This window comes from Microcaecilia unicolor, chromosome 8 (assembly GCF_901765095.1).
Source record: "Microcaecilia unicolor chromosome 8, aMicUni1.1, whole genome shotgun sequence".
Taxonomy (NCBI): Eukaryota; Metazoa; Chordata; class Amphibia; order Gymnophiona; family Siphonopidae; genus Microcaecilia; species Microcaecilia unicolor.
Window position 1 is genome coordinate 38,467,731 of NC_044038.1, and position 16,672 is coordinate 38,484,402.

Sequence of the window (16,672 nt, forward strand, 5' to 3'; positions counted from 1 at the left end):
GATATGGAAACAAAATGTTTTCACAGGTTATTTTTCTATTTATCATAATCTTTCATCTTGATTATCACTCTTTACAATATTAACATTTATACATGTCACACTGAGGGCCCCATTTAATAAAGTGACTTAAGCAGCTAACGAGGGAATTAGAGCATTAACATTAACACAGTGGCTTGTCCGTAAGGTCAGTTCTGCGTACAAATTTGGGCGCACAAATTATAGAACAAGGCCAGCTCTGAGCCTAACTTAACTGTGAAATTAGGCGCCCATTGGCCTTAAGTACAAATAACAGTCCTTAAGTGGTGTTAATGGTGCTAATTGGTGCTAAGGGGTCCTTTTACCAAGCTGTAGTAAAAAAAAGGGCCCTCCGCTGGCAGAAGGGACCGTTTTTGTTGCTCGCTGCGGCCCTTTTTACCGCAGCGGGTAAAAAAAAGACTGAAAATAGCCATGGCCATGTGGTAAGATTGCACTTACCGTATGGCCATGCGAAGGGGAGCACTTACCGCCACCCACTGAAGTGGCAGTAAGAGCTCCCATGCTAACCAGGCAGTGCGCGGCGCTGCCCGATTACTGGCGGGTTAGCACCACCCTAAAAAATATGGGCCGATCTTCCCTAGTGGGGGAAATGGAGCATGCCGGGGCTAGAACTACCACTGGCGCCCGCTAGGGCCAGCGGTAGCTGCAGATTAGCATGCGGTATGTCCACATTGGGTTTACCACTGCTCTGTAAAAGGCCCCCTAAATTTGTAGTTACACACAAAACTGCACTTAGACACTAGTCGATACATTTAGGACTAGATCCTATATATGGCGCCAAAAAAATTGGCACAGAAAAAAAACCCACGCTTAGCGCTATTCTATAACCCATGCCTAATGTTAGGCGCAGTTTACAGAATACATGTAGTGCCCGGGCTGGCAAATAAATGTAGGTGCGACCATTTACACCAACTAAAACCTGGTGTAAATGCCAGTGCATTAGGTGCGGATCGGACATATTCTATTAAGAGCTAATAGTTTCTAGCAACGCCCACATCCCGCCCATGCCACTCCCATGACCACATTCCCTTTAGAGATCCACGCATTAGGATTTACACGTACCACTTTATTTATTTGTGACATTTATATCCCACATTATCCCAAACAAGTCTGAGTTCAATGTGGCTTACAATAAACAGTATAGGATACAGAACAAAGAATAATGCATAAGAAAGTAATTGGTTATAAGAATCCACTTTTACAGTACAGTATCACAAACGTACTGGGATAGCTATGGATGTTTAACATTTAGAAAATCTATTATGAATAAGAAATTGTACATGAAGCAAAGAGAAAGTTAATGGTAAATAGAGTATGCATAGAATATTACAGAATATGCATAGAAAGTTGCACGCGTAAATTCCAATCAGTGCTGATAATTACATGTTATTGGCCAAGTATAGGCGCCAATTGGTTTGTTAAACAATTAAGTTGCGTGCACGATTTGGCCGCAGTGCCAAATTTGCATAGTTGCTATATATATATATATATATATATATATATATATATATATATATATATATATATATATATATATATATAGAACCTGAGGGTTAGCGCCTAAATGCTACTGCACGTAACTGCAAAGAGCACATGGGCAGATCAGGGGTGTGTCTTGCAGCTGCGAATGTAAGTTAGAGAAAACTACCACTTACACACACAGCTGCCACCTTTAGGCGTGACCATTTACACCAGCCTTTGACAAGGTATAAATGCTCGTGCCTAGTTATACATAAAGATACTTTGCTTAATCAAACATATAAACGGCGAGTGACCGTACTCACTCGCAAATGCGCAGTAGAGACCTTCTCTGCCCCGCCCCCACGTCAATACGTGATGACGGGGGGCGGAACACAGAGGGTCTGTACTGCGCATTGCTGAGGGAGGGACACCGCCGTCTAACGCTCCCCCCACCCGAGTCGCCGCCGCCACCCACCTTCTACCCGGTCGGGCCCTCGCTCTACTATTGAAACAGCGAGGGTCCGGGAACGCAGCACTGAGCTCTGCTGAGCTGCCGACATCGCCCTTCCTTCTTCTTCTCTGCCTCTGTCCCGCCCTCGACGACGTTACGTCACACGAGGGCGGGACAGGCAGAGAAGAAGAACGAAGGCCGACGTCAGCAGCTCAGCAGAGCTCAGTGCTGCGTTCCCGGACCCTCGCTGTTTCAATAGCGGAGCGAGGGCCCGGCCGGGTGGAAGGTGGGTGGTGACGGCTCGGTGGGGGGGCAGCGGCGAACTCGGCGGTGGGGGCGGGCCTTTCAACCCCCCCTTCCTATAATAGCCTGTTTTTACGGGCTCAAAGTCTAGTATATGTATAAAAGAACTTTGTTATAATTATAGCCAACAGTGCCATCAGGCTATTCTTATACATGTGTAATATTCTCGACCACATCCAACTTAGTATGGGGATCTTCAGCTCCTAATGCAACTCACACCATAGGAACTGAGCGTTCCTTATTCTAAAAAGAAAAAAATGGTTGTGGCGCAAATCGTCATAGGATCACCCAATGTGTTGTTTTTTTGATTATGTCAATTTTAAACTTCTTCAGTGTCAAACATTTTTCCAAAACATGAGTAGTAAGAAGCAGCACTTATCTTTTAAAATTGGCAGCAACTTTTAGCAACAGGAGAACCTCCGCCGACTTGGCCAGGTTTCGACAAACTTCCTCAGGGAAGAGGCTCTAGCTACGTAGTAATCATGCTCCTGCAGCCATTTTGTTTTCTTCTGCAGGAGAATGATGAACAGGAGCATGACAGACTTGAACCTTAGCAAAAAAAAAAACAGCTGCTCCCACAGAAATATCCTGACAACAGGGCTTAAGGGTCCCAAAAAAACAACAAGGCAAACGATCTGCAAAATCCAATATGGAAAAGAAAGCCAGCAGATCAATGTCACAACAAAAAGATTTTATTGAAGATACCGTGTATGAACAAATCGCCCGACACAGGCCGTGTTTCGCCCACCTAGGGCTGCGTCAGGGGCTAATTTGAAACCTTCGTAAAGGGGCAAATATGGTGCATAAAAGTCAAGAAAAAAACAGCTAAAACGGGAATCCTGTGGTCTCTAGCATACACAAATGGACACACGAGTTTTTCCAGCTTCAATAATGGTGTGTCCATTTGTGTATGCTAGAGACCACAGGATTCCCGTTTTAGCTGTTTTTTTCTTGACTTTTATGCACCATATTTGCCCCTTTACGAAGGTTTCAAATTAGCCCCTGACGCAGCCCTAGGTGGGCGAAACACGGCCTGTGTCGGGCGATTTGTTCATACACGGTATCTTCAATAAAATCTTTTTGTTGTGACATTGATCTGCTGGCTTTCTTTTCCACAACAGGGCTTAAGGGCCTTGCCATCTTTAGCAACTGTCCCTAATCTGCCCTAAAAGCAAAGGAACCATCAGCTCTTCTTCATAAAAACAAAGTTTTATCTAGTACTCGAGCACTTTAGGTTGCTTAAAATGTGGTTTTAAACCAGTTTCTTATTAGATTTCCCCAACAGCCTGACACTTGTAAAACAACAAGGAACCATCTTGAAGTTTTTTCTAACAACTCCAGAGTTTCAAAAAAATGTACCTACAGTATGGGTTCTCTGTTTCAAGATAACCACAACGAATATACAAGAGATCCATCTGCACACACCTGGTCTAAGAACTAGGTTGTTCTGTAGATTTTAGCAACCCCAAAAAACAGTCCTGTTTGAAGACCATAATAACTGGAGATGAGAAGCGGTGTGTTTAATCTAAATGCAGTCATAGTCTCATGAAGCACATTCGTTTATCTCACTGATCTCTGATGCACAGCATGCGGAATGTGCAAATATGTCTTAATGTATGCTGCTGAGAATGTGTTTTGGATTGACAGATCACAAATTCTTTTAAATAAAATAGATGTGGAGGGTAATTATAATAGGGTGCCTAGATAGAAAAGGTGCATTGGAGTAGCCTAATGGTTAGTGCAGCGGGCTCTGATTCTGGCAACCTAGGTTCGATTCCCACTGTAGCTCCTTGTGACCTTGGGCAAGTCACTTAACCTTCCACTGCCCCAGCTAGATTCAGGTCTGGATTGTGAGCCCTCTACAGACAGAGCAAGTACCTGCATATAATGTGTACAGCACTGCGTACGTCTAGTAGCGCTACAGATTAATAGTAGTATATGCTGTGTTTATTTTATAAAGCCTGTGCATAATTGACTAACTTGCAATAGAGAGAAACAACATTTCCCATTTATGTTGGAAAGAACACTGCCAGAGTTGGTGGAATGGGGATTTTAAATCCTTGGCGTTTATCTGCACCAGAAGCATTTAAAGCAACAGATCAGTACGATATAGTGCTAAATTTAAAACTCTTATGTCTGATCTTCATGGCCCTTAAAGGAAATGGCCCGAGTACCTGAAAAATAGGGTGATCCTCCACACAACTCCAAGAACACTAAGGTCCTCTCAAGGACTAATCAACAACCACACCCTCTCCAAAAGACATTAAGCGATGTGATAACCGCACGCAGGACATGTTTATCTACTCCTACCCTAACTGAGATAACATTTAACCATCTCTCTGACCTTATGTGCACCTTTCTTTAAATTAGTCACCTAATCCAATAAACAAATTTGAAAATAAATAAATTAGTCACCTTATTTTCTAACTCCTCTTACTCTTACCTATCTATGGGTCCTGTTTACTAAGCCGCGCTGTAGGCGCATACACTTTTTAGCGCGTGCTAATGCTAGAGACACCCATAGAAATATATTGGGTGTCACTATCGTAGCGTGCACTAATTTGTAGTGCACACTAAAAAGTGTGCACGCCTACAGAGCAGCTTAGTAACCAGGGCCCTATATGTTCCATCTCTGCTTATACCCTAAACTGTCAATTAAAATGTTCTATTACGTATGTGTTGACATTGTAAGTAGTTTACTATGCCATAGTTTGTATTGTTATTTGAATATTTGTACTGCTGTAATTGTCTATTACTTGTGTTTATTTATTCTTACTGTACACCGCCTCGAGTGAATTCCTCCAAAAAGGCAGTAAATAAATCCTAATAAATAAATAAATATACCACTTTAGACCTAAGCGGTTTACAGCTTCATTTTACAGGTACACTAAAGACATGCAGGTTACCTGGAGTCCTGCAGAGGGGAAGGGAAATGGGACTTGATATACTGCCTTTCTGAGGTTTTTGCAACTACATTCAAAGCGGTTTACATATATTCAGGTACTTATTTTGTACCAGGGGCAATGGAGGGTTAAGTGACTTGCCCAGAGTCACAAGGAGCTACAGTGGGAATTGAACTCAGTTCCCCAGGAGCAAAGTCCACTGCACTAACCACTAGGCTACTTCTCCACTCATTCCACCAATAAGAGCCAACCTCATCAGTGATGTCACAATGGCTTGATTGCCCAATACTTGGCTCACTTCTGATATTGTGATGTCATAAGGGAAAGGGGGAAAGGGAAATGGGACTTGATATACTGCCTTTCTGAGGTTTTTGCAACTACATTCAAAGCGGTTTACATATATTCAGGTACTTATTTTGTACCAGGGGCTTTAATTTCTCAGTTCCATTCTAACTGTTATTATACATGGATGACTATAAATTGTTACCTTTTTGCATCTAGCATTCATTTCCATATTGTAATTAATTACTCAATCTTCATTTTATTACTACTTAATGTATACTATCCCGCATCACTTTTTGAACTGTTAATCACAATAAGTTGTTAGCCACATTGAACCTGATCTATTGGGATAATGTAGGATATAAATGAAACACATAAATAAATAATGTTCCTTCAGTATCTTCCACATCACACTAGTTCATTGTTCTAGTCTTGGCTATTACTGATCTTTCAGCAATCCCTAGCATTAATTTGACTCATTTTTAGAAAACAGAGGAAGGAAAAAAAAAAAAACAGTTCCATACTGCTAACAAAGTTTATTCTCCAAAAGACTGCGATCATAACTATCAACCACAAGGAGCATGGCTATTAATAATTCACAAAGATACAACTTGCACAATACCTTGGTCCTGATTCCTACGAATCTTACTCCACCCCAGGGGAATTTTAAGACTCTGCTTAGCTAGAGAAAGTTAAGAAATGTAAGCATTCTAGAAGCCAACACTTACCTTTGTACACATTTAAAGTTATAGTTCGGACTGCAATTCTGACCATGCTTTCTGGATGGTTAAAAAACTTTATTGCCTCGGTATAAAGGGCAAAATCGTTGGTATGCTGGAATTCCAAAAGAGAATAAGAATTACAAAATAGCCAGTACATTTTCAATATTAGCTAGAACACTGCATGTTATAGTCAGTTCTCTAAACGGGATATGAATAACATTAATGCATAAAGTTCTCAAGCAGCTGCTTAACATACTCTCAGGCTGCACATAAAGAAGGGATTTAACACAGAAATTTGCCAATCAGGAAAGGAAAGACTGCGGGACTGAGAAGAAAATGAATTACCACTCTCTAAGAGCAGCAGTCATTGCATTGAAAGCTCTCAACAAGGCACCATCACCTTATTCTTGAAGACCCCTTAGTCAACCCAGCCTGTCCCATGGTGTCACTGCAGACTCTACTGAAACTGTATTAAGAATGTAAGAATAGCCATACCGGGTCAGACCAACGGTCCATTTAGCCCAGTACCCTGCTTCCAACAGTGGCCAATCCAGGTCTCAAGTACCTGGCAGAACCCATGCTACCGATTTCATTTCCCTCAGTACTGCTCTCTCTGGCTGGCCAAGTAGGTTTCAATTCTACCACTCTTTTAAAAAGAAGAGATAATACAGTACTACAAGGAGAACAAGAAACAGGGTCATTTCAAGGTACATGCAGCCAGCGCTAGTGCCTTCCCTGCTTGGTCACCATCTCCCATTCCTCTCTGTACCAACCCACCCCCTGGCGGTCTAGGGTAGAATAGAGAGCAGCAATTCCCAGTTGCTGCTGCTGCTGCTCATGCCGGCTCTGAGTTCAAAATAACAGCTGTAGCCTCTAGCAGCTGCCATTTTGAATCCGGAGCTAGCATGGGGCACTGCTGCCTACCCTAACTTAGATTACCAAGGCATCTGTTAGGTAGGCCTGAGGGGCCTACAGGGCAGTGTGGAGTCCTTGGGAGGGAGGTGGTTGCCTTTTGGGGAGATTCTTATTTTTTTCTGAGAGGAAGGGGTTAGAGGGGCAGCAGACAAGTCACACAGGGTACATTTATAGTTTGCTATGGTCCTGACAGGAACCCAAATTAAAATGCAGAAAAGAATTAAAGTTGGATACAAGCATCACACTACAGACAGGAATGGCTGGAAATGTTAATTGTTTTATGATTTATGGTTTAATATATTTGATATATTGCCTGTCACAATAGTATCAAAATTGATACTTGCTGTAAAGCTTAAATTGGTTTTCCATACTACAGGAGGAAATAACTTTTTGTCAGAAACTCATCCCATGTCACCCTGAGAGTTTCATTTCATCACCGAGAACCTCCAGAACAGAAAGTACAAGGCTTTTGGCCAGCTCATGCATTACAGTAGTTAATCGGTACAGAGAAGTGGTCAGGGCAGAGCTGAAATGAAACCAGGAAGATTTCAAGTTAGATTAGGTTAGGAAAAAATTTCACACTTTTTTTCCGGATCTAGGAGGTGGAAAATCCATTAGATTTTCCCCAGCAAATGAGAGAAATCAAAGCAAATCTAGAAAGAGGAAAAGCAGGGCCTCCATGAATATAAAACAAAGCTAGCAATTCAAAGAAATACACACTTCAGATGTTCAAAGATCTAAAAAACATTTATAACAGCCAAAGATTTCAGCTTTGAAATTTTCTGCGAAACCAATTTGGCCAATCCAAATAAGATTGTGTAGGTACCTAGAATCAGAGGCAAATGCTTGTTTTGAATTCTGTACATGTCTGCTTGTTAAAAATATAACTTTCCCCAACTTATGCAATTCACTTTAAGCGAAAGATACTCAATACTGAGTAAAGAACTTGGGTGCCCTCTACTGGAAACAAAGTGTCTGTGAAACTCTAGCTACTAATGTTAGGTATTATACTTAATTATTAGGATTTATTTACCGTCTTTTTGAAGGAATTCACACAAGGCAGTGTACATTAAGAATAAATCAAATATAAGCAATAGACAATTACAGCAGTAAAAATATTCAAACAACAATACAAAGCATGGCATAACACACTACTTAAAAATGTCAACAACACGTAATAAAACATTTTAATAGACAGTGTAGGAAATCAGCAAAGATGGAACATATAGATAGGTCAGAGAGTAAGAGGAGTTAGCAAATAAGTTACAAAATAGATATGAATACATACACACAGACATATAAAATTCAACATGGGACATAAATTCACACTGAGTAAATAAATCTATTCCGTTCATAACGAGGAACCAGTCCAAATGCACCCCAGTTCTCTCTGGTTGGCCTGGGACACCATTCTTGATATGCCATACAGGTTTCTTTATACCATGCATTAAGTGAAAGCAGATCTTTTGTTCTCCTCAACAATAGCCACTAGTTAAGAATATTACTGTATATGACAGGGGCGTAGCTAGGTGGGGCCAAGGGGGCATGGGCCCCCGCAGATTTAGCCCTGGTCCCCCGGCTTTCACTCCCCACCTGCCACAGACCCTCCCCCGCCACATTCGACCCCCCCCCCCTCCTGCCATCAGGTACCTTTGCTAGCGGGGGTCCCCAACCCCCGCCAGCCGAAGTCCTCTTCAGCACCGCTCTCCGGGGCGTTGCTGATCTGGATTCTGTTTCTGTGAGTCCTGACATCCTGCACGTAGGAACGTGCAAGACGTCAGGACTCACAGAAACAGAATCCAGATCAGCGATCGCGCCTAACTCAGAGACCGGCGCTGAAGGGGACTTCGGCTGGCGGGGGTTGGGGACCCCCACCAGCAAAGGTACCTGGTGGTTGCGGGGGAGGGTTAGCAGTGGAAGGGGGGTCGAAAGGGACAGGGGAGGGGCTAAAATGTACCCCCTCACCTCTGGCTCTGGATACCCCTCCCACTGGTCTGGCTACGCCCCTGGTATATGACCTCTCCAATCACCACCATAAATAGTATGATTTTGGAAACAGTGTCTGCCCCAAAGCATCAGTGCTGGCTATGAAATCCAGTTTGCATAACATCTCTACACAGGAAAAGGGACGCTCACATTTCCCCAAGTATTTGGCCTAAGGCTCTGCTGACAAATGCATGTGTCACTGCAAGCACATACAGCAGGAGCTGCCATTTCAAAAAAAAAAAAACAACCATGATTCAAGCAGCTGCTACACAAGGGTGGCAAATTATACATAACAGAAATTAAAGCTAGGTTTAGACAGCAGAACACGTATAAATTCTATAAACCATGCTTAACTTTAAGCGCAGCTTATAGAATAGCACTTTTTTCAGCACCATATATAGAATTCACCCCTATGTGCATGGCATTAGGGCACCTAAATCTTGGCACCAAGTTATAGAATTGCCACTAAAGTATTTTGTGGTCTTTGAGGATCAGACTTATGTCAGCATATGAAAAAAAAAAAAACAGGGCTTTTCCATCAAAGGAACACCCAGCCAGTGAGGTTCTCAGGAAATCCATATTGAAAATGCATGAGATAGATTTGCATACCAAGGGAACAGTGCATGCAAATCTCTCATGCAATTTCACTTTAGATATCCTAAAAAAAAAACGATCAGATGGGTTGTGCCATGAGGACTGGGTTAAACACTGGACTAAAATGCAGTTGTGATCCGAGAACCAGGGAGGCCCGGATCAAATCTCACTGCAGCTCCTTGAGATCTTGCAATTTTGTAAGTTCTAAAGAGCTCCCTGATTTTGCTGTCAAATTTATGCAATGAAAAAGACTAGCAGCTTTCAGAATATTCATTTCAAATCTATACTCCTCATATTGGCTCTACTTATAACTGCATCACATATATCACATCACACAAGAGTGGAGCAGATGAGTAGCTTAGTGATTAAAGCAGTGGGCTCAGAACCAGGGAAACCAAGCCCTGCTACTTCCACTTGAGCTCCTTGGAAACCTGGGCGAGTGATTTCACCTTCACTGCCTCTGGGACAGGAAAATACTCGCTGAATCTGCCTACCTTCCTTGGAATTTGGGTTTGGAAAGATAAGCAATCAAATCTCAATTCCAAATAAAACAATGAGGTCATTCTGACACTGCAGCAGCTTGAAGTATTCAGAAGTGAGTATCATTTATGTGCGTGTTTGAACTTTTGTACAGTACAGCTGAAACAGCTCTGCTGGTACCAGGACAGACATGCCACATCACCCTCTGATTTCACCATGTTTCATGACTGATGATTTGACTCATGCATTGACCTTCAGCCCAGCAGAGGAATGTGTACCAATCTTTAAACTGGACTTTGCCATTGACTAAGAGGGGCAATTTTCAGTCGCCTGCCCGGCTCCAAAGTCTGCAGGAAGTTTTGTATTTGAGGAACTAGTAGGCAAAATTTCAAAGGACTCAACATGAGGCATTTCTCTTTTGAAAATCTGGTTTAACTTGGGTACCTCGTAATAAAAAGTATCCATGGAGAGAGGAAAAAGAAAAAAAAAGAAAAAAAGTGTACACACAGATTTAAAAATTCCATTCTGGAAATTAAATTTCTTCCTCCCAAAACATGCTGCAGGGACACACCTAAGACTCTGCAGATTCTCTAGCCCACACATACTCTCTCTATACCATTCTGAGGGCAATTTTCAGGAAGAGAAAGCTGCTGCTACTGCAGCCACCAGGGGAAAGATGATGTCAGTGTGCCGGGGGAGCCCAAATCCAGCAATGCAGATCCAATTTACCAGACATTCTGAAAATTCTCCTCTTTCTCCCAAATTCTATAAAGTTGGGTGCCCAACTTCACGCTTAGCGCATAAAGTTGCACAGAAAATATATAGAATAAGGTCAGCTGCGCACACAACTTAATTATGTTGCTACTAATTGGGTTTCTGCCAGGTCATTGTGACCTGGATTGGCCACTGCTGGAAGGAGGATACTTGGTCTGACCCAGTATACCTATTCTTATCTCTCTATATAAAAAGCAACACCAACGTTCTATGAAGCCTCCAGCCGGAAGTGTGAAGGGGGCGAGATATCCGGTTTCCCTATGAGTGTCTGCCCCGCCCTCTCTGTAACACAGTCAGTGAAGGAAAACAGCAGAGCACGAAATCAAATCGCTGGCTCTGTAACAGTGAAGGACTCAGAGGGGGGAGGGGAGAGAGGCCAGAGGGCAGGGACACACACACTCCCACATGCACACAGAAGAAAACATTGCTAGCCCCCGTTTCATTTGCATCAGAAACGGGGCTTTTTTACTAGTGTTCAATAATTATCTGTTAATTGGAGTAGCCTAATGGTTAGTATAGTGGGTTGCGGACCTGGGGAAGAAATTCACCCAAGACAGTGTATAGCAGGTACAGTTTAATATAAAAAACGTACAATTTTGTTAATAGCATAACAATAGTAAAATAACCAAGAATAAACTAAATAGAATGAGGTAAACTTGAAAAAAGTAAATTTAAACCTAATAATAGAACCACCGTGAAGCAGTATCAAAAATATACTAGAATTCAAATACCAGAGACAGAATACAATGTTAGCATAATACTAATGATACACCTAATAAGTATGCATTAGAACATTCAACTAACATAAATATGATGCTAAAGGTTTTCTACAATACAGCTTACCATATAGCTGAGGGACCAAAATACGTGGTACAGAATCAGTTGGGATAATTTGATGGTTAGTTAAACAAAAGGCAAGTTCTTTGTATAGAAACCTATGGAACTTTGGAAGGCTAAGTGCTTTGAAAATATGCCTCAGTGTGTGTGGCAAGCTAGTCAGCTGCAGTCAGTCACCCAATGTATTACAAGCTTGGGATAAGAGCCAGGCTTTCACCTGCTTCCTGAAGTAAAGTTAGTCTCAAGTTATGTTTATTTTTCTTAGGTCTGCATTCTCTATCTGGGCAGCGAAAGCCATGGCCCTTCTAATAGCCTGGAAGGAACTGCATTGCCCCTCTAGATACTTAATTACCCCAACCCTGTATCTGCTCATGGCAGGTCTGCACAGACCAGGCTGTAGCTTGGTCTGTAATTAGAAAGGAACCCAGTATTCAATAGCTATAATAAGATAGTTTATTATAATCTTACCAATAGCAGTACAGGTGAAACAGCATTACATGACACGTCAGCTTTCTATGGTCTTCTCTCTCCTTCTCTGTTCTGATTTTAATACCCCCCAGACTGCTGTTTATATACAATTTTGACTTCATTGGTTCCAATGGACCCCAGTCTTTCTCACCAGGGCTCTTGGTTCTTATCAGTTGATCAGAATGACTTCACATGTTCCCAAACCTTCCTCTAGCCCCCCCCTTTGGATGTTCTCACCCGGGGTGCAGCTGACCCAGTATTATCTCTACATAAACATAACAACTCTTGCTCATGACGTCTTGCAAGTGCCAGTCTCAGGATTGTTTATAGAGTAGATTTCCCCCACCCTTGCCAGCTCTCAATTACCTCATCTCAGCACTTGCCACAGTGAAATGTAACTGTGTCAAAGGTGATCTCTGATTTTTACAAACTAGCTCTCTTTTATATCAGAGATGATTTTGATTTTAAGAGGCCTAGCTCTTATTATGAGCCATTGGCCTGTATTTCACTGAGAGCAAGGGCTAGCAAGGCTAACATATTTCTTCATTCCCCTCTTGCCAGGCCCCCCAGGGGGGGCTGGCACACATGACTACTAGTGTGGGTGTGGCCGTCCTTTCCAGAGGGCTCTTAGAGTCCTGTGGGGGGTGGTATGGCACAATAAGGGACAAGGCCATAGCAAGAGTCAGTATGTGGATACATAATTATATGCTGGATGAAATGCAGCATTAGGTTTCCCCTTTTATCATAACCAACCCAAGGGGCCTAACTATTCTAGACCTACCCCTCTAGGGTGGAGCTAGACCTGGAAACATGTGAATTCATTCAAATCTAAGTATCATATAATGGAATCAATTGAGTGTATGATGGTAGTTAATTAATATATCATTATTACAAAGCTGATGTTGGGAGGCGGGGGAAAGAAAACTTTCAATCAAAGTTTATCATTAGTCAAACTTTGAATATGTAAATATAGCTAAAACTGGGAGTAAATTCCAGAGCATGGGGGCTATTCTTGAGAAGGCTCACTGGTGGGTATTGTCTATAATTAAGTTTTATTTCAGGTATACTGCACTATTTCCCATCCCCCAAAACTCTCTTTTTCCTATCAGCCACATGAAGGAATTTCTGGCTGGTCACATGCTCTGATGGGGTCTCATATTGCTAAGGCAATTCAGATACCTGGTATATCCTGTTACAAAAGTGAGTTAGAGGTGTGGCAAGGACAAATTGCAAGCTTCCCACATATATGAAAGTCCCAATTACAAGTCTCCAGCCCATATGCAGCACCTATGATTGGTCCAGGGTAGAGGAAAGGTGGATGCTCACAACAACCTATAAAACCCTGCTGCAGACATGCTTGGAGAGAGAGTGTTTCAGATCTGTCCAATGGCCTATTGTTTTTCCCAAGGGGGTTTTACTTTCCCCCCCTTGATAGAAACTAATTCTCTATAGCTATGAATCTTTCTTTCATTCATTCTTTCTTTCTCTGCCTTTTCTCTGTTCTGTGACCTTTGTATGAGGAACAAACTTTTCTTCCTTCTTTACCTAATTCGTCTAATTACTTATAATTACCAGAGGTACTGATGTTAGATTTTGTAAGTTTGTTATAACTTGAAACTGTGCTGGGGGGTGAGTAAGTAAAAAGACTTTTTATTCTAATTCCTGTAAATTATTTGTTTTATTTTGTGATATTTCATAAGTGTTTTAGCAGATAGCAAACCAAATTGCGCAGCCTAGAACAGTATCACACTGTTCAATTTCTTTTGACGAGGATACAGACAGCGATGATCCTTGAGAGGACCTTAGAGGTCTCAAAGGTGTGTGAAGAGCTGCTGCCTGATTGCTGGCAGTGAGTTGAGATCCTGGAGAGCCAGGTTCAATTCCTTCTGCAGCTGCGTGTGACTCTGGGCAAGTCACTTAGGGGTCCTTTTACTAAGGTGCGCTGAAAAATGGCCTGCGCTAGTGTAGGTGCGTGTTTTGGATGCGTGCAGATCCATTTTTCAGCGCACCTGTAAAAAAATGCCCTTTTTCTGGGCTGAAAATGGACGTGTGGCAAAATGAAAATTGGCACGCATTCATTTTGGGTCTGAGACCTTACAGCCACACATTCACTTAGCGGTAAGGTCTCATGCGTTAACCGGGCGGTAATCGCCAACACGCGTACAATGCCGATTACCGCCTGGTTAGCGCCGCTCACTGTAAAATAAAATATATTTTCCGGTGCGTGTAGTGGACACGTGTAAAAAATAAAATTACTGCCTGGGTCACGTGGTAGCCGGGTGGTAGTTCCAAATTGGCATGCGTTGGATGCGCGTAGGCGCCTACGTGGCTTAGTAAAAGGGCTCCTTAGCCCTCCATTGCCCCAGGTACAACAGTAGTACAATATACTACTTGTGAGCCCACTAGGGACAGACCCAGTACCTGTAAAATAAAACTGTAAACCGCTTAGGTCTAAGCAATATATAAATACCGTATTTTTCAGACTATAAGACGCACTTTTTTCCCCCAAAATTTGGGAGGAAAATGGGGGGTGCGTCTTATAGTCCGAAGGTAGCGTTTTTGGACCTCCGTCCCGTACTTACAGGATTCCATGTTCCCTGGTGGTCTAGTGACGTCGGGGCAGGAAAGAGCCGCCTCTTTCCTGCCCATCGCGCTGCTCTCCGTGCTTCTCAATGCTTTCTGATGGTCTCGGCGAGATTCAAAATGGCCGCCGAGATTCTCGGAAAGACCGTCAGAAAGCATTGAGAAGCACGGAGAGCAGCGCGATGGGCAGGAAAGAGGGGGCTCTTTCCTGCCCCGACGTCACTAGACCACCAGGGAACATGGAATCCTGTAAGTACGGGACGGAGGTCCAAAACCCGGACAAGACGCACCGGAGCACCTAGGTTTTAGAGGAGGGAAAGAGGAAAATTTTTTTTTCCTCTTTCCCTCCTCTAAAACCTAGGTGCGTCTTATGGTCCGGTGCGTCTTATAGTCCGAAAAATACGGTACTTAAATGAATGAATAGATAAATGAATTAAAGTACTGACTATAATTGGCACCAATTAGTAGTTATGCATGCAACTTTCCTTAGTCGCTATTCTATAAATTGAGCGCTCAAATCCCAAAGCACATCACCTTCAAGGGGGGTGTGGACATGGCGGAGGCATGGGTGGATCAGGGGTATGTCAAGCAGTTAGGTGTGCATATTATCATTTATTTATTTGTTACATTTGTATCCCACCTTTTTGCAGGCTCAATGTGGCTTGCATTATTCCATAATGGCGATCGTTAAGTCGTGCATTGTTTTCAAGGCCTTTGGCAGTGCATTCCACAGTTGCGAGCTTGACGTTGGAGAAGCTAGATGCATACAGTGGGGGAAATAAGTATTTGATCCCTTGCTGATTTTGTAAGTTTGCCCACTGACAAAGACATGAGCAGCCCATAATTGAAGGGTAGGTTATTGGTAACAGTGAGAGATAGCACATCACAAATTAAATCCGGAAAATCACATTGTGGAAAGTATATGAATTTATTTGCATTCTGCAGAGGGAAATAAGTATTTAATCCCTCTGGCAAACAAGACCTAATACTTGGTGGCAAAACCCTTGTTGGCAAGCACAGCGGTCAGACGTCTTCTGTAGTTGATGATGAGGTTTGCACACATGTCAGGAGGAATTTTGGTCCACTCCTCTTTGCAGATCATCTCTAAATCATTAAGAGTTCTGGGCTGTCGCTTGGCAACTCGCAGCTTCAGCTCCCTCCATAAGTTTTCAATGGGATTAAGGTCTGGTGACTGGCTAGGCCACTCCATGACCCTAATGTGCTTCTTCCTGAGCCACTCCTTTGTTGCCTTGGCTGTATGTTTTGGGTCATTGTCGTGCTGGAAGACCCAGCCACGACCCATTTTTAAGGCCCTGGCGGAGGGAAGGAGGTTGTCACTCAGAATTGTACGGTACATGGCCCCATCCATTCTCCCATTGATGCGGTGAAGTAGTCCTGTGCCCTTAGCAGAGAAACACCCCCAAAACATAACATTTCCACCTCCATGCTTGACAGTGGGGACGGTGTTCTTTGGGTCATAGGCAGCATTTCTCTTCCTCCAAACACGGCGAGTTGAGTTCATGCCAAAGAGCTCAATTTTTGTCTCATCTGACCACAGCACCTTCTCCCAATCACTCTCGGCATCATCCAGGTGTTCACTGGCAAACTTCAGACGGGCCGTCACATGTGCCTTCCGGAGCAGGGGGACCTTGCGGGCACTGCAGGATTGCAATCCGTTATGTCGTAATGTGTTACCAATGGTTTTCGTGGTGACAGTGGTCCCAGCTGCCTTGAGATCATTGACAAGTTCCCCCCTTGTAGTTGTAGGCTGATTTCTAACCTTCCTCATGATCAAGGATACCCCACGAGGTGAGATTTTGCGTGGAGCCCCAGATCTTTGTCGATTGACAGTCATTTTGTACTTCTTCCATTTTCTT

At 42.9% G+C, this 16,672-nt stretch overlaps 1 protein-coding gene across 6 annotated transcripts in view; it reads right to left on the reverse strand.

The window, feature by feature from the left end:
• Nucleotides 1-16,672, reverse strand: part of CLEC16A (C-type lectin domain containing 16A) — a 365,691-nt gene that overhangs the window by 306,212 nt on the left and 42,807 nt on the right. For all 6 annotated transcript variants that reach the window (XM_030211400.1, XM_030211398.1, XM_030211399.1 and 3 more), the window contains exon 5: nt 6,165-6,270. In XM_030211400.1, the coding sequence (XP_030067260.1) occupies nt 6,165-6,270 (106 nt within the window). The remainder of the gene's footprint in view (nt 1-6,164; nt 6,271-16,672) is intronic.